Source organism: Streptopelia decaocto (genome assembly GCF_964273445.1).
Source record: "Streptopelia decaocto genome assembly, chromosome: 3".
NCBI classification, from domain to species: Eukaryota; Metazoa; Chordata; class Aves; order Columbiformes; family Columbidae; genus Streptopelia; species Streptopelia decaocto.
Genome location: NC_138656.1, coordinates 9463447 through 9481876, shown reverse-complemented (window position 1 = coordinate 9481876; position 18430 = coordinate 9463447). Strand labels below are relative to the sequence as shown.

At 43.2% G+C, this 18430-nt stretch overlaps 1 protein-coding gene across 1 annotated transcript in view; it reads right to left on the bottom strand.

The window, feature by feature from the left end:
• Positions 1-8162: 8162 nt before the first annotated feature.
• SPRED2 (sprouty related EVH1 domain containing 2) overlaps positions 8163-18430 on the bottom strand; it is a 66282-nt gene continuing 56014 nt past the window's right edge. The window contains exons 5-6 of the mRNA XM_082047637.1: positions 12033-12182; positions 8163-11676 (exon numbers count right to left, since the gene is read on the bottom strand). Of these exons, the coding sequence (XP_081903763.1) occupies positions 11026-11676; positions 12033-12182 (801 nt within the window). The 3' untranslated portion in view covers positions 8163-11025. The remainder of the gene's footprint in view (positions 11677-12032; positions 12183-18430) is intronic.

Below are 18430 nucleotides of genomic sequence, written 5' to 3'. Positions count from 1 at the left end.
CCCTTCAGAGATACAGCCAACACTGGGAGCTGAATTAGCAAATTGTGAAGCAGACCCTTTAGCAGTTAGAGCCAGAATGAAAAAAAACAGGGCATTACTTGACACATTTCTTTGCCCTGATTGGGAAAACATGTCACTTCCCTCCTAGATATCACTGGTATATGTTAAAACAAGTATTCTGCAAGCGATGAAAACAACAGCGCTTGGTTTCCAAGCAATGGGTCTGAGCATGACCGGCTGTTTAAGAGAGGAGGTATGGTGTGAGAGCAAAGTTGCTCTTGTGGGGTGGATGTTTAGTGTCCAGCAGGGCATGACTGCCAGCTGAGGGTTTACCCACAGGGAGTACATTCATAACAGGGCTTTTCCCATGTTGTTTTCCTGGTGTCTAATCAGGGATGAGCTCACACTTTGCTTCGCCTCAGCAAGACCACTCACAGCTCTCCACTTTGTGCAGCTGCCTGTTTTTATGAAGCCTGTAGGAAATGAGTTTCTTCAAGACCTCAGTTTGGTTTCCACTGGCCGTGTGGTTCAAGAACCATTACAGGAGTAGGACCAGCAGAAGATTAATGATGCAAGTTCAAATCTGTTAGAAACCAAGCCAAAGTTGAATTTGTGTGTGTTTTTTGCTCCAAGCTGTGATTAAATTCAATGAGGCGCGAAGCCTTAGGACCCACATCTTAAAAACCCCCACACCTACTATTTTCAGCAATCTGTGGCCTGATTTCCGGAGATGCTGATCATCTGTAGTTTATGTTGAAGCAATCAACAACTGCTAAACAATCAAATTAGAAGTCTCAAATTATGATCCAAACATCAACCAATTAGTTTCTGCATCAGAACCAGTAAGTTTGTACTATTTGGCTGAATTGCCTGCCCAGCCAGGCCTTGTTTTAAGCAAAGGTCTTTCACTTGTGTTGGTTGTGACTAAGACCAAACAGATGACCCTTAAATAGACTGTGATAGAAACTCAGGCTGCAGAAGCTTTCTGTTTTGCATATGAGAGTTTTCCACCAAGAAATCAACAAAAAGAAACATATTGGTATTGTTCTATGGATTAGCCAGGCTCTTTGATAAACAACTGCTGATAATTAGTCTCCTAACTCTTTTTTGGGGGTGATTATTTATTACTGAAGCCATTGGGAAGTTTGCCGCTGACCTCAGAGGGGCCAATGTTTTACATCTACCCACCTAGGAAATCTTATGGGTTTCAGGAAAAAAAATGAAGCTGTTCAGCACCTCTCAGAGCAAAGCCACTTGTACTTCAGAGCCTAAATACGGACTTTACACCTTCATTTCAGACAGCCAGTTCATCCTCGTCTATATTCACAGCTACAGCACAGCCATCTTTGAAAGTATCTGAGTCCCAGAAAACAAATATTATAAATCCAGATCAATGTCAGCAATCTGACAAATAAACAAAACAATACATTTGCTGTCTTTTCACTACCTGCCTCATATCTTCTATTTTGTGTCTTTTGACACATATGAGGCTTCAGAGAAACTGTACAACAATAAGAACACAATATCATCTCAACAATAAGCAAATTAAGGTTAAAAAAATCTATAAAAGGGGGTTAAGAACACGTGCCAGGAGAAGGATTTGGAGGAAGAGACACTGGCATTTGCAAAATGGCTGCTATAGCGCTGCAGCTCCCGAGCATCATCACGTTTGCAGGGCTATCTGTATAAAAAACTGGCTGGGAAAAAAACTCAAACTATAACTTTAGCACTAGAAAAATATCCAGAGAAAATGGTAAAAGGGTTGTGATGGTATTTCAGAGAAATCAAATACATTTTGAATAAAAATTTGTTATGCTTAATGAATAAACTCTGTGACATTCAATTAGATTTTTATTTTAGAGAGACACATAAACTTCCCTGTTTGAGGGGATAAATCAATGACAAATTGTCTCATGTTGGGAAGACATTTCCTCTGCTAGCAGATGATTCCAATACAGAGTTTCTTGTATTCTTTCCCTTTGAAGTATCTGGTACAGGCTGTGGTTAGAGACAGGATATCAGCCTGACGAACCCCAAAGACATTTTCTTGTAGCTCAAAGTTCAGATGGTCACAAACAGCAGTTGTTCTGGTTAGAAAAAAATATCACGCATTTGCTTTTTCAAGAGCTCTCTGCTCAGCACCTGGATGTTCTGCTCTTCATGCCACATCTTTACAACCACTTCCTTCAGGAACTGGCCATAAAATGTTCTCTGATGGTGACAGCTCTTAAAACTTTATGGATGTGAGTGGGTTTGAAAACACAGTCCTCTCAGAGGTGCTTCTCTGTTACAGGACCTTTTTCTCATAGGCACCCTTTCAGCCTTTTAATCTTTGATTGGAAATTCAACCTAATATTGGAAAAGAATTACTGCCAGCTTGAAAACCTGCAAGCTGTCAAAAATGAGTCAAAGGTGGCTGAGAGATTGTCCCTGCCAGTTTGTCACTTTTAAAGTCAAAACTGCTTACGCCTTCTACACGTATTTTTTTTTTCCTTTCCAAGCTGGTTTGTGGAGGTCCAAGTGAATAAAACAAGCTGGCAACTGGGCACAGAAAAAAGGTGATCAGCTAAGGTGCTAAGGTTAAAGCCCTGGGGTCCCACAAAGACCCTCCTCAGATGTCAACAGGATGTTCTTGCTCCTCACTCACCTACTTGTAACTTTGCAAGAGCAGAAAGTGGCTCCCATTTCAAACACAGCCCTTTAAAGACAGAATTGGGGAGCACTGTGTAGGATAATAAATTCCTTTTAATGGACTTACACTGTCATTCTCCCTAGTGTCTTCCTTAGGAAAATAGGGGAAGGAGAAGACTGTGGAAAGCTTACCTCAGGGAGTTGCCAGAGAAGGGGGTACTTTGGATGCCAGATCTTGAGATACTGGTATCCAAATCCTGTAGGTCCCAGGAGACAAACCGTGGCTTCACTTAAGTGCCACTGACTTAAGCAGAGTCAGGATTTCACCCCAGGGAACTGGGGAACGCAATCTCCTGGCATTGAATGGGCTATTCCTTTCCAGTCTTCTGCCTGATGCTGGAAGGAGTTCATTCGATTGAAATCTGTTCACTGCATCTGTGACGGGTGCTAGAGTTTTGAAATGAAACGTGGTATTTCTTGCTACCTCTCTGCAAAGACAGGGCTGTGAGGACTCTGCTCACCCAGCAGCCTGCTCCAGGCTTGTGGCACTTCTGGCTACACGTGGAAGTATTAATACAACAATGTCTCAGCCCTGCAGCAGACACCGTATCCAAACAGTGGTACTGGCATCATTGCAAACGCTGCCTTGCTCTGGCCGAACAGTTTGCACCAAACCCTTCTATTTCAGACAGATGAATGAATGCACAAACTTTCCTACTCACAGAGATGCCCAGGGTTTCCCCATGTGTCTCCCAAGTCCCAGCAAAGCAGATACTCCTCCGAGCAGAACACATGTCCCTGCTTCATCTTATTGCTATTTCTCTTTCGACTTTGGAAGCCTTGCCATTTCTGTGGCTGGCTCAACCACTTAAAGGGGTTCTGGGGTTTTCCCCGAGAGGAAGATGTTCACTGAGGTCTATTCACTAAATTAACAGAGAGATCGTGCAGCGATACCCAATACTTGGGGCTGCTGCACAGAAAACCCCGTTCACTGTTGCCAAGCCACAAGGGTCAGCCACACAGCTGGAGTTTTACCTGGGTATTTATCTATTTAAAGGGTAACTATCACTTGGGTTTTTCGCTTATGTTAGTAATTTCAGATTTCTACTCCAAAAGGATACACACACACACGTGTATATACATTTCCTGCTTGGCGGCCTGACCTGCAGTGTTGGTCTGAATGCTCCTCTCAGAGGCACAAACCATCTGCCTTTCCCGGCAGGAACACGTGGAAACTGCTAAGGGTACCTCAGCTTGAGCATCAGGCCCCGTATCAATACATCACTGTGAGCCTGGGAGCTTATTTTATTGCTCAAAAAAATAAGGAGGACTGTATTTCTACTGATATTTCATATCCGGGATGAAATGTACATCCTGCATCTGCATTTAGTCCTAGATTCTACTCTGTCCTGTTTAGCTGCTCAGAGTTTTCTGAAAAAAAAAATATTGGAGTTTGAATTTTGCAATGTTCAGACTCATGAACAAAACCAGCAGAGTGCTGCTGCTTTTGGCCATGCACATCAAAATGCTCTCCGTTTTAAGTTGTGGCCAGCACTTTTGCAAAATGTGGTTGAAAGTTATACTTTCTAACCTGGCTTTTATCTTTGTTCTCAGGAAGTTGTAAAGAGTAAGCACTTTTAAAGTGAAATCACTTGAGTTCTACAGTTCTGGAATCGGGCTTTTAAGGCTGGAAATGGCCCTCAAGGGCACAAGGACTTTAATGCTTCAAGTTTTAGAAGTGTCTGGGCTTTTAGTTTCTGAATCAGGTCAGAGCTAAACATAATCTGAATACCGGAAATCTCAGATTAGAAGACAGGGTACATCTGAGAATGTATCAGACTTGATATTTCACCATCAAGGATCTCATTGTTTGCACTGACAATTTCCCTGTCCCTGTTCTTTTTTTATAAGATTGAAATCTCACATCAAGAGATTGAATAGTTAATAAGCTAACATTGGCACAACACTGAAACAGAGAAATTAAGAGCATGAAAATCAGAAAAAAAGCTTGCTTGAAGCGGTAAGCCTGATACTAGTCCTGCCAGTTTCCTTAAAACAGGTGGGGGCCAATTCTGCAGCTCATCATGACTTAACCTTAGAAAATGCAGGAAAAGAAATGTCAGTTTATATTACACTCTCTATATAATTAAGAATTCTAGAGAAGAATTAAGTTTTATGCTGTGTATGACTTGGTAATGTCTTAACCATCACAAAGTATGCATTAATTCTAAGTCCCCTGTGCAATGATTCGTATTCTTAACATCAGTGACTCCTTAGGTCATTACATGAATATATTAAGTCTGGAAGTGACTTTGTACTTTCCTTGCCACCTCAGAGTACACATCAGTGCATGGAGCTGTGATTGCTCATGCAGAGAGATGGGCTGTGTTACAGTCCTTGGAAATCCTTCTCTTTACAGCCACCCAGCGCTGCCGTGAGATCGTGTCTCACACAACATTAGGCAGCAGGCTTGAAATCTAGCAGAAGCCAAACCAAAGTCTGTCAGCTCTTTCTAAATGAATTTACAAGTGGGGAATGAGGGAATGAGATGAATGGCATGGGGTGGTTGTGCATGAGTGCAGGGAAGCAAGCAACTAAAAATATTTGTAGAGATCTAAGTACACCACCCCAAAAATACACACATACTTTCCACCATTTAAATATCTTGTCTCTGGGTGGAAGCCAAGCATTTTTCTATTTATTTCCATGTATGCCAACAAGATACTAAGGAATTTAATTGCCTAATTCAAAATGTTAAGAAAATACCAGAAGGCTCAACATCCTGGAAAAGGACAAGGTGTCAGGAGGATGTTAACTCATCCAGCATCGTGTGCTGAAGGAAGGGAAGCATTTCCGGTTGCTGGTTCTGCGAGCTCGTTCCCAAATGTTTTGTGAAAAAGGGCTGCACTTGGTCTGCATGAGAAGCCAGGCTCTGCCTGTGGAAAGAATTGGGAACACATGCAGTGATATCTCTTGTTTCCAAGCGACCTGACAGCTACTTCCAATTTGCATTTCTAAGTGGAATTAGCAGAAAAAAAAAAAGGAGATTTACACATTCCTTGCTGACTGGGCCCTGCTGGTTTGGTTTGTGCTCCATGCAGCAAGGCTCCTGTAAAAGCCCAAACCTCCCACTTAATCTTCAGAGTGACAGGAGAGATGAGCTTTGCATGAAGATGATGGTGGACTTGTGCTTGGGATACTCCAGGCCAGACTGTGCCACAAATTCCCAATATGACATGACAAGTCATCTGAACTCTCTTGGCCTTATTCATTTTCACAACAGGGATGTCACTCTTGCCTATTTAGACTGCGGCTCTCCAAGCAGAGAGAGAAGAACTTATAACTGAGCAATTAAAGGAGGCTGGGAGAACCCTCCTCATGCAAAAATTCTGCACCTGAAGGTGATGCTGGGCAGCTGCAGTCACTCCCAATAAATGTTTGGCTATTATTTTTGTGCCTTGCAGGAAAACAGAGGTGTTGTAGATGGAGAGACCCTTGCAGTTGTCCTCCATTCCCTCTGTAATTCCTGACTCCACACTGCTTTTATGAGGAGAGGCTTGTTCGAAGTATTTGCAGATTTCCTGAGTGAGCACAGCCAAGAAAACCCTCTCCTGGTTCTGCACTGTTCCTGCTGTCAGTGTGGGGAAAGGACCTGGGAGAACAGTTCTGATCCACGCAATGGTAGAAGCACATTGAGTGTCAAGTCTCCTTGCTATGAAATGCTAAGGTGTGTTTGGCAACACCCAAAACTCAGCCCAGGTGAAAGAACATTATTCTAAAATATAATTTGTAGCTAAATAGTATTGTTTTAAATCCAGAAAATATTCAACCTTCTTTCACACAGTTGCACGCTTGCCTGTCTGTGATTGCCTCCTGCCAAAAGGCCAGTTGCCATCCCAGATGATCAGCAGGAGCCTTGGAGCCCTGTGTTGATCAGGCTGCAGAAACCTGGTTGCCTTTTATAGCGCCCTGTATCTTGGTGGTGCTCGCATTTTCCATGGATCCAGGGTCCAAACGTACCACTTATAGGTTCAGTTTAGAAATCTCTGGGAATCAATAACCTCTTTGATTCACCGACAAAAGCAAGAGCAGATTGCAGGGCTGCAAGAAGATACATGGCTTAGCCAGGCCTTCTGTGGGACAAGTTGAATCCAAGGGGCCAGGCCTGAAGTCACCATAATTGGTCAAAAGAGTATGATGAAGCATAAGCAAGAGGCTGTCAGAGTTACTTTGCCCTTGGCTTTGCCATGGATGGAGCCAACACCAACATACTGACAGCTTTTGTGTGCAGAGTCCTCCAGAATGCAACACCTGACCATAGCGCATGTGTTTCTTGTGAGGTCTGCAAAGTCTTTTTAGATTTATAGCTAATATACACTTGTTTAATAAATGTAAACAGAAATCTACATTTATATGAGCATATAATATTTCTAGAAATACATGAATGCAAATATAAACCAATAAAAAGCAAACGTGAAGTCAGGATCTCAACAGAGCTGTCACAAATTAAACCATGGAGGTTATTTATGCAACTGGCACATCACTCCGTGTGCTGGGGGGTGAACATGACACAAGGCACCACCACTGCGGAGAGAAAACCCTTCATCTGAGGACATGTATAGTTTGGTGTATATGTTTTTTGCATCCCCTCTTACATGGTGCTCGAGGAAGCTTCATTATTCAGCAGTGAAAAAAAGCAGCACACTGAATAAAAGGAGCAATGGCTAGGTTGTGTTATTGCCTTGGTTGTATGCATTATCACTTATCTACAGAAAAATTAAATCTGGACTTCTCAGAAGTGCATGGTGGTGGCCTGACTAGCTCCCAATTGGAATTACATGTAAAAATTCAGATCACTCACCGGTTTTCCTGCAGTTTCCCCAGTTGGACTGGCACAGCCAGATGTCCGTTTTAACAGGGTTAATTCCTCTTCCATCTTCAATGTTAAACCTCTCTGAGCAGGGATGGCAGTGCCAGCTGTTGTGGTTGTCTCTCCTTGGCCACATTGGCATCTGGTCAGCCCCGCAAGCTCCCACTGCGCGCCCTCAAAAAGCAAGGCGGCCCTCGCTCAGCAGCCATGTCTGCTGGCCTTTCCCTCCGCTGTCCTCTTTTCCTTTGGGGTTGCTCTGCTTGGGCGAAACAAAACAAAATAAAAACGTCCCTTTGCTGTATTTAGCCCAGCCCAAAGCAGCCCGTGGAATGAGGGCCCAGGGAGAAGAGAAAGGAGAGCGGGAGGGGAATCTTGGCCGCTGTCATGGACGCCGAGGCCTCCTGGGGCACAGCACTGGGCCGTCCTACCCCAAAATGTGCAAAATACCTGAAAAACACCTAAAAATACACCTGCTCCAATGCTCCCTGCTGCAATGGCCTGAGGCTAGCAGCATTTGCCACTGAAAAACATAAAATAGATCAATTTTTTTCCTCAGAAACCCTGAGGTCTTGGGGTGGTAGCTCCTGTAATGGCCCCATGTTTCCCCACGCTGTTTCATCTTCCCCTCGTTTTCCAGCCAGCCGAATAACAATAAACGGTGTCATTTTGATATGATGTATTTATATTTACATGGTACATTTTAAAGCAATAGCTACACTGATCATACATATTAGAAACAATAAAAAAAGAAGTTAAGAACTAAAATGTACATCATACACTTGTATATATATATTTTTTTTTTTTTTACACAGAGGTAAAAAGGCTTATAAAAATCAATACAACAGGGTTTTAACTTTTAGTATATAGATACAATAATGATGAGGCTTCAGGCACTTTAATTTGTTAACGTGAGCAATAGCTTGGAAAAAAAACCAACCCAACCAAACCAAAAAACTTTCCAGAACAGAGAAAAAAAAAATAATTTGGTTAATGTTTTGTTACCAGAGATACAAAAATAAAATCTGAATAATTTCTCTCAAATGATCGATGTCAGTATTGCAAAGCTGACTGGGAGAATGCTACACACTGTTCAGCAGCAGTGTGGAAATTAAGGAGAAATATTTACAAAAAAACCACCTATTTCTATCATTGTGCCCTTACACCACTGCCTTCACAAACCAAATGACACACGCAGCAAAATCTACAAGTATTACAAAAACCCAAGAGAAGAGGGAGGAAGGGGAGGAAACAAAAATTTAAAAAAGAGGGATTTAAAACCAAAACAAAACCAACAAAAACCCAACAACTTTCATTTGCAGACATACAGAAAGGCTTGGAGTATGTCTATTTTACTTAAATAAATAGGGGCACTTCAAGACCGGACAAAAAGCTGTAAGATCTTTTTGTAGTGTTGTGCTTTATAGAGAGAAGATCTTACAGATGTTTGTTTACATGAAACAACTTTGAGAACAGAAATTAAAGGAAAAGGTTGTTCCATTGATTTTTTTTTTCGAGGCTGGCTTGATGTTTACTAGACACCATTGAGAGATTTGTCAACTGCTATTAGGCACAAAATATCTATATTTCATTCGGCAAACCCAGACATCACCCAGAGTGTAATACTCCATCCCTTTTCCATTATCATTCTTCTTTTTTTTCCCACAACCAAAAAATCCCCAGCAACTGCTATGAATTAAGCCTACCAAACTCTATAGTGTATAAGCACATTGCATACTTAATTCATGGTTGACTAAAAAGCTGTGATTAACTCTCAGAGGAAGTGTTGGGACATTCCACCAAGAAAGAATGGCAAGCGTTCCTTTTACATTTATTTGGCAAATTAATTAAAAAAAAGAAAAAAAAATTCCTCTTTTAAGACTGATGTCAATGTGCAATAGAGGGAGGGAAAGGACATGCGCCCACTGGCAATTTACTGCAGAAAGAAATTATGGCAGGAACAGCAGTGCCAGCTTTGACAAGCCAATCCCTAGCTGCCTCAAAGTATTCAGATTGTACTATGCTAGTTAGAATTCACTGCGCTAAATAATTTTTTTTAATAAAAATTATTTGGCTATTCCTTGTAATATATTAGAAAAATACTCTTTTTCCAAGCTAATTACAAGCCTTGTACACAAGACAACATGACATTCAAAAAAAAAAAAAATTAAAGTAATCTTATCCTGCTGTATGCACCTTATACATCCACTTGACAAATCTGGGTGGTGAACTGGGGAGGGAAAAGCCAGGGAGACGCTTCGGTCTGGCTCCTGCGGAGACTCACATGCTTAATCCTACACACGGACTCACAGAAATGCCGGTTGCACGCACAATATGTCAAGACGTATGTAAGCATCTGGAGGACTAGGACCGCAGGTCAGGAAATGGAAGTGGTGGTCAACATCCTGGCTCTTGATTTTAAATATCTGTTTAGATTGCTAAATGTAGTTTCTACCGTGGACGCATATGTTCTCATGCTCATGTATTGTACAGAAAACAAACAAACAAACACGATTTTCCATATAACCCACCACTTAATGCAGCATTTCCCCAGAATTGCCATAATAGTGCTTTTGACATTGCATTGTTAGTAATTCTTTGCATAACAACAATTTTCCTCATCTAGAACCTTAGTGTTTTATTCACAGATCATTACATGGCTGGCTAATGAAGTTCCCTTTCTTTGGGGTAGTACTCTGAAAACACAGTTTTATTTTTCCAATATTATTTAGGGAAAAAAGAAAACCCTAAAATTGAAGTTTCCCTTTCCAGTAGTGGTCTGAAATGATTACAGGTAAAGAGAACTACCAGATTCTCAATGGTTATGTGACGATGGTAACTGAGCCTTGCTTTCTGTTCACAGAGATTTGCGAACAGAGAAATAATTTGTTTGCTGAAGGAAATGACGATGGACTCTAGAAGAGAAACTGCAGCTTCGATGGCTATTTTGGCTTTGGAAAACAGAACAAAAAAACCAAAGAAAACCAGCGACAGAAATACTGTGTTGTGGTACAAGTTTGTTACTAGCACACCTTCTATACACACACAATAACTTGACGGCAAGTTAAAATACCTTCCAAGTGAGATTTCATTCACTACACCACCCCGTTTCTAGAAATGCCAAAGCTTGCTGACGCGCTGATGGTACCACACAAGCCGAGGCAAGACGGACACAACCTGGAGATGTTCTACAATCCACCACCATTTGAAGCAGTTCTTTTCTCAAACTCATTTTAACTGAAAAAAAAAAAAAAAAAAAACCCAACCCAAAACATGTACAAGACAGTCTGTTTTGATTACAGATTAATAATACAAAAGTCTATGCTGTAGGTTAGTTAGTTAGAACACTTGATGAGCAAATCAATGCAGAGTGAGGCCCAGATGACCACATGTGAAGTGATCCGAACTGGCGGTTTCTGGATGCTGCTGGGCACAGTGGCTGCATCAAAACGAGTGATCTCAATGCTCCAAAACCAACGTGTTCCTCGAACTACAGGAAAAACATAACACTTTGAATGCATCTGTAGTCATCCAGCAGCTTTGTGTTTTCCACCACAGCACCTGCACATGACCCCACAGTGGTAACAAGCCCGAAGCGGCAAGTAACAGCACATACATGGAGCAATGAAAGACAAGGCAATAAGAGCCATCCACCGGAGGCAAAACATTTCATCACTGGTGTCGCACGAGCAAGGATCTGTATAGTCTCCTTCTGGATCGGACATACAGTGATAGAGCATAGTGTCTGCGCACCACATACAGCTCACTCGATGGATGCAAGTCTTGACGCGGTCTGGAGCATCCTGGCATTGACCCCGTTTGTTCTCCTCGTGGTTGAACATGTCCCTGCAGTACACGCACCGTGACCTCTCACCATCTTCCTTCCGCCTGGGCTTGAATTTGACAGGTTGAGTCTTTATCACAGCACCCTTGATATCTTCACCCAGGTCAAAGTCCGAGTTGTCTACGTAAGGATAAGTGTATTCATGTTTTGAGGCCTCACTTTTGGCAAAACGTACGTAGGAGTCCATGTCATCAGGATCAAAGCTCTTTCCTCTTGCTGGGGCATGGCGATAGTCCTCGTATCCAGTCATCCAAATCTTTTCCCGAGGATTGATGCGCACTATCTCCTCATCATCGTCTGGAAAGTTGACGTGCCGGTAGGATCGTGCTACTGACTGTAGAAGCAGGGACAGAGATGGGAGAGTGAGAGAAGATAAATAAGCTCACTTCGCTATCAGTAATCACTGTCTCCTTGCTTAGTGACCCACCACAGAGTTTCAGCCTTTGGCTCAGGAACTGTCACAGACCTACAAGGGTCTGTGTGCGGACGGTACAACACAATCACAGTTTTAAATCAACTTTTTTGTTTTCTTTGTTATAACTGGAAGCCATTTAAAGCTAACCGAAGGGGAAAGGAGGGGAAAAAGAAGGGTGGAACAAGTCTTTCAGGGGTGTGGGGGGAAAACCAAACACCAGTCTCAGCTACAGCAGACAAAGCCCTTCAGGTGGCAACACTGAGAAGAAACCTTACTTGTTCTAGATGGTAGTGGTCAGAGCTATAATGGTCGTGAAGGTGTCCACGAGTGCAAATTCTTCGATGTTCGCAGGATGCAGGAGAAGCCAGAGTTCGCATAGGCTGTTCCCTTTTTTGAGAGGAGTTAGAGGAGCTATCTGTAGCATTCTGTTTTAAATGGAAAGCGGGGAAAAAAATCGTCATACATTCAGCTGTTACTGCGCACGGTATTAAAAGAGATGTTTTAACATTCATTGACTTTGCGCACACCTGCAATATTGGCAACACCTTACAGCAGGCAGTTTCATAAAGTTTCACATAAAACACTTGAAAGAGGCAAATCTGTTGCCAGGCCATAAATGCTGTCACCACACACATGGAAAAATAACACGCCACAGCCGACGCATGACATGTTCACCAGCACCACTCGTATTCGCTTGGCATGTTATTTGTTATACTGGGCATTGCAGGATGATGAACATTCACACTAGAAGCTACCTCTGAAGAGCAAAGGTAAACTCCATGAAATGAAGCAATCGTGTAAGTCCTGCGGGCAGACTCAGAGCATCTGTGTGCCCAGGCTGTACCCTGCTAGTTACACAGGCTACAAAAATACTGGCAATTTTGTTAACCTGCAGGCATTGCATTAAGCCAAAAACTCCTTTACACATCCTTCTCCAAACACTCACCAAATTCCAGTTCATCACAGGCTACTTGAATAATCAGTTTTCCTTTAAAGACCTCAGGGTTTTTTTTCTTGCTTTGTCACTGATCTCTAATGTACAATGAATGCTACCTGTGTTTTTATACGTTCCTGAGCACTTCTTAAAAGTTAATTAGTTACATGAATTACACAGCAATGATCACGAAAGGGTGAAATATCACGCAATAACACGCTGTTGCCAATACCTGCAGCTTCTTAATGTACTTATTTCTCCTCCTGGAGAAACACACAGTGGGGTACCAGTCTTAACCATCCTCTCTCCACAACCCTTCCTTGGTTAAAATAGTCTCCATACAATATTGGTGCTTTGAAGGAAGAAAAATCTCCATCTCCCTCCAACTAACAACCCACGCTACAGCTGTGCTGAGTCCAAGGGAGAGGCTTCCATTTGCCACAACAGTCAGATGGAGACACAACCTCAACAGGGGAGAAAGGTTATATCAGCAGAGGAAGCAGACTGGTTTTACCTGAAAAACCCTCTCTCCTTGTCAAGAATGCACTCTATAAATATTATTTTCCAATGACTCGTACCAGACGCGTCTCTTACTCCAAGAATGTTCACTGTGGATATTTGTTTATGCTGAAAACAACACTCTGCAAGCCTGCCCAAAGGCGAGCACACCTTAAAGCATTAGAACACAAAAGAGATGTTGATCCTTAAGTGTAGCACTTAAAGGCACTGAACTCCCAACTTACTTTGTAGAAAGCAAACACACAGATCCGTTTGCAGTGTGATGTAAAGCCAGGCTGGGTTATCTGAGAGCTACAACAGGCAGGATGAGTTTTGAATGGCTGACCCACCCATTAGGAACAGACTTTTAATGCCTTTCTTTTTTTGTGTGTGTGTTTGGTTTTTTTATTAACAAGCACCTCGAAGCAGAACAACTCTTAAGATAGTTAACAACACCTCTAAAATGTAACTTCAGTGATATTCAGGCTCTTTTTAACAAGTGGTTTGATCAGCCCAGTCTTAATAACTTATTAGACAAAAGCAGCTCAAATCTGGGGTTTAAATCCTTCAGAGCTAATTCTTGTGCCTCTAACTTTAGGTCCTACAATATCTAGCACATTTTGGGTACATTACAAAAGAAAATTAGCAGCTTCTACAAGCAAGTAATTAATAACAACATTAAGCTTCCCACCTATTTGGAAAACCCGAGAAGAGCCGGATGTAGTTACAACAGCCACCTCGTACAAGCACCTTTTCTGCAGTGCAGACCCAGATGCCGAGTTGTAATTTAAGCTTCTCAGAACAACAACAGAAAGGCACACACCCCATAGTCTGGGCAGCCTTAGTCTCTAGCATGCTCTCAAAGTTAAACTTTGACTGGCATGAACCCAAAAGGAGGCAGGGCCTTAACACGGTGCTGTGCCACCCAGCAGAACCCTTCGCCTTTACTGGAACCGCAGCCAAGCCCTGCTGGGACAAGCCTTTTGTGGACACGCTCCGAAAACATCGTGGGTGCTCATGGTCAAAATAGTGAAGGCTGGGAAAATCACCAAACTGGTAGAGGTTGCACATACCAGCCTATTACCCCCTCACCCTCCTAGATGAAAATAAAAATCCCAAACTGGATATAACAGCTAGATAATCTCAGCGGGGCAGCTGGGAGCTATAACCAGCCCTCCATGCAGTGCGTTGTTTGCTGCCTCTCAGGGAGGCAGGGTTTCTGCAAGAGGCAATTGGAAAAGAGGCTGTAGGGATTTTTATCTTGCCTGATTCTTATCTACCCATGCCTTCCTCCACACCTTACCCTCCTTCAGACCTGGCAGGGCAACCGAGCCTCTCCTCCACATGTGTTGACATGGCTACAAAACCTGTTTGCAGCATACCACAGAGGCTGTGGCTCTGGCCTCCGCTTTCACCTTATTAAAAGTTGCTGCATTTCCACGTTCAATGTCCTCAGATTAGAGGGGCAGCGTGCCAAAACAAACACTTACTCCAAAGCGCCCAGAAAGGGAGAACGCGAGCCATCCCAGACCAGGTCTCTGCTTGCTCGTCCATAAAAATGTTCACGCTGCCTCCTGGTTGGTGATGCTAAAGGCAACTAGTTGACAAATGCAGTGTCCGCAGGGTTACCTTGCTGACCATTGGCTGGGATAAGCACCCTTGCTTTCCAACAAGGTCCCCCATCAAAGCTTCAAACTTCTCTAAGAGAAGAGAGAAGGCTCTCGACACACAGGAATTAATGAAGACTTGGGGGAAAAAAGGTAGATAATATCATGGCCCCAAGCAGAAGGTCACCAGTGAATTCCACAGGCTCCTACACCTGCACTGGTGAGCATACTCATCAATGATCTGAAGAGAGAGGTAAACAAAATGACACAGTTTCCAGATGAAACTTAAGTTATTCAAGATAGTAAAAATGAAAACTGCCCCTGAAAATGTGCTTAAGAACGTCATAATGCTAAGAGGCTGGATGCTAAACAAAAAAAAAAAACAACCCCTGAAGTGCAAAGTGATCAAAACACCTTGATCTGCCATGTACAATGATGCACTCTGAGCCAGCTATCGCTGCTCAGGAAAGAGGCCTTGGGGTTAAAACAGACAGACCTGTGACACTGTCAGCTTGGTGGCTCAGTTCCACCCTGTGTCAACAAGGGTATTTCCACCCAGCTCACAGAGGACAATGGAGAATATGGGATGGTTTCTCAACAACACTTAACTAAATTGCCTGGGTGTCTCCAGCCTGGAAAAGAGACAATGGAAAGGACCATGAAAATGGGAAGAAGTCAGAAGACCCATGGGAATGCGAGTAGGAAAAGATGATTAGTCTTCTGGTGTCCTTCAGAAGAAAAGATGGTGAGGCTTTCACTGCAACAGGCTCAGATAAGGTTTAAAGAGAAGGAGGCACTTCTGACAAGGCCCATAGTTAAAAAGTAGTTTGAGAAGCCATATGGAAACCCTCAGAACACAATAAGTGACTAAGGATCAAAGGCATGATGATGCTCGGGCCTTCAACAGCATACTGTTCCCTCAGTACCACTCCATTGGGACTGAACCTGGACTTGGTGACTGGCACAAATCAGGCACGTTCTCAAAGAAAAGGCACTCTCATCTTCAGCCAAGTGCCACCGTGAACAAATGATGGCAAGACTTTGTCAGTGATGGAAGCGGGGAACAACTTCCATTCCCGACAACATGACTGGGTCTTCGCTAGGATTTTCTACCACCAGCATAGCAGTGAAAATTTTGGGGAGGCTGGTGGAGCAGAGAGACATGAGAGGTTTGTTACAGGTCACCCAAATGCTACACACTTGCCTACAGGAATACATCTACAAAGGACGTGGCCTCCAGAGCCATACTACTTCACTGATGGAAAAACATGTCCCAAACCATTGAGACACCAGTCTGCCAGAGAAACGCTGTCTTCCTCTAAAGCCTGTTGAAACCAATCCAGTTCCAGTATTTGTTTTTGAGGGGAAACTACTGAAAACATGCCTAGTAACCACATAAGAGAAATGAACCCAAAACTGAAGTTGTTGGAACAGGGAGTCCGGTAAGAAACTCCGTTTCAACACGCCCGCAACGCTCAATTGGAGATATTTGTGCTGCACGTACTAGAGCTTTGCGACTGCTATGGCCGTCATGAAGTCTTGTGGTTTCACTGCTCGGATAACAAAATCATTAATCATGAACCATAATAGTAATTTTATGAAACCCATGCTACACATTTCCTTTTGCAAGCGAGCTGTACACATCTGAGCGAGCACACGTACCGCATGTTTGATATGGCTGCTTCGAGAAACAACACCAGGCTTGTACAGGCAAATGATTGCACTGTGATCATTTAAACATTTTTTATTAAATAAAAGTGCCCCCCAGTTTCCCCCTCAGTCTTTCAGAAGTGACTTGTTAAATTAAAAACCTCTAGTCATTAATAAAGAAGATAATGTTAATCATTTACTACTGTTTACTTCTCACTGAAATGGATTTGTTATACAAGAACGGCTGGCTAATCCAGTGCCGAAGCAATATTCTGAGATAAGCATCTATCATAAAAATGAACGAGAAAAAGAAGTCTTCTCCTGCTCCTGAAAATGGTCTGATCACCTCGGCTCTAATGGCTTTACAGAATAGTTTCACCCTGTGTGATGCAACATTCAAGGGTAAATATGAAAGAGAAGAAAGATTCATCTCAGAACTGTGAACCAATACAATCTGCAGCAGTTTACCAGAAATCAGTTGCTGGAAGGAAATTATAGAGCTCTATCACTTGTAACTCCCAGAAGTGCAAGATTGGTGTCAAAAATACTTGTTGGTCAAGCAAGACTCCCTCCCACCTCCCCAAGATTTTAATGGTTACAGGAGGCAGGGAGGGCAAGGGGGAATAAAAGTATGAAGAAGTTGAACTAGTAGTTTTACAAGTAATGGCCCTAAAGGAATCAAAAACCTGTGGCAGCCTGGCCTTTGAAAAACACAAGCCCTCTACAAGCCAACCCGCTCTCTACTGCCACAATCCGCTTTGCTCGTCTCCCCCACCATGCAAACCTTCTCACTGTGTCACCTGTATCTGAGGGGACTGCTGATGTGCAGCATGGAAATGCAACACTTGGTGGGGGCTCCAGGTCCTGTCTTTACCAAGGCAGCCTTCTTCAACAGCCAAACCTCCCGTAGCACCTCCTGTGTTTACTTTGGGAAGCCTGGACATAGCATCATAGAATCATTTTGGTTGGAAGAGATCCTCAAGGTCATAAAGTCCAACCATAACCTATCTCTGGCACTAACACATGTCCCTAAGAACCTCATCTACGTGTCTTTTAAACACCTCCAGAGATGGTGACTCCACCACTTCCCTGGGCAGCCTGTTCCAGTGCCTGACAACCCCTTCTGTGAAGAATTTTTTCCTAATATCCAATCTAAATCTTCCCTGGCACAACTTGAGGCCATTTCCTCTCATCCTATCACTTGCTACTTGGGAGAACAGACCAACCCCCTCCATGCTACAACCTCCTTTCAGGTAGTTGTAGACAGCAATAAGGTCTCCCCTCAGCCTCCTTTTCTCCAGGCTGAACAGCCCCAGTTCCCTCAGCCACTCCTCATAAGATTTATTCATGTTCAAAAGGAGCCCATTGCCATCTTGTTGTCTGAAAAGACATCTCTGCCTTCCCCAGGATGAGAAACCCAGTTCTGTCACCCATCCACAGCTTGAGAATAAGCCTGGAAAACATGATACCTGGCCATGTCCACCCTTCTCCTGGCCGTACCCGAGCGCCTCGGGCTGCTACCCTCTGGCCGTGTGCTCTGCCCAGGTGTCAGCCCTCGGGAGCCCCGGCACAAGCCAGCTCTTCTTCACTTGGCCCTTCTCGTTCACTGGAATAAGGGAAAACACAGCTGTGCTATCAGTACGGAAAGGAAAAAATGATAAAGTCAGTGAAGCAGTACAGCAGGAGAGCAACAGCGAGCTAAGCGCCCATCTGGTTTATCTGCAAGAGCCTCTGCTGTTTATAAACTTCACAAAGAGGAAGCCTGAGAGCTATTTTAGATGCACGGCAAAGAAACTTCCACCTTTCCAAAGAAACTGAGATAAAATATAGTCTCCCAGAACTCCCTCAGCTTAATCTTGCCAGAACGAGTCTTTCCTTTCCCCTCTAGCTTTTTTTTCCTCTCTTTAAGGCTGAAGAGATATAGCACTTTTGAATTTCACAGAGAAGGGGAGAGCAAAAGTCCTAATTTTTGTCTCAAAACACC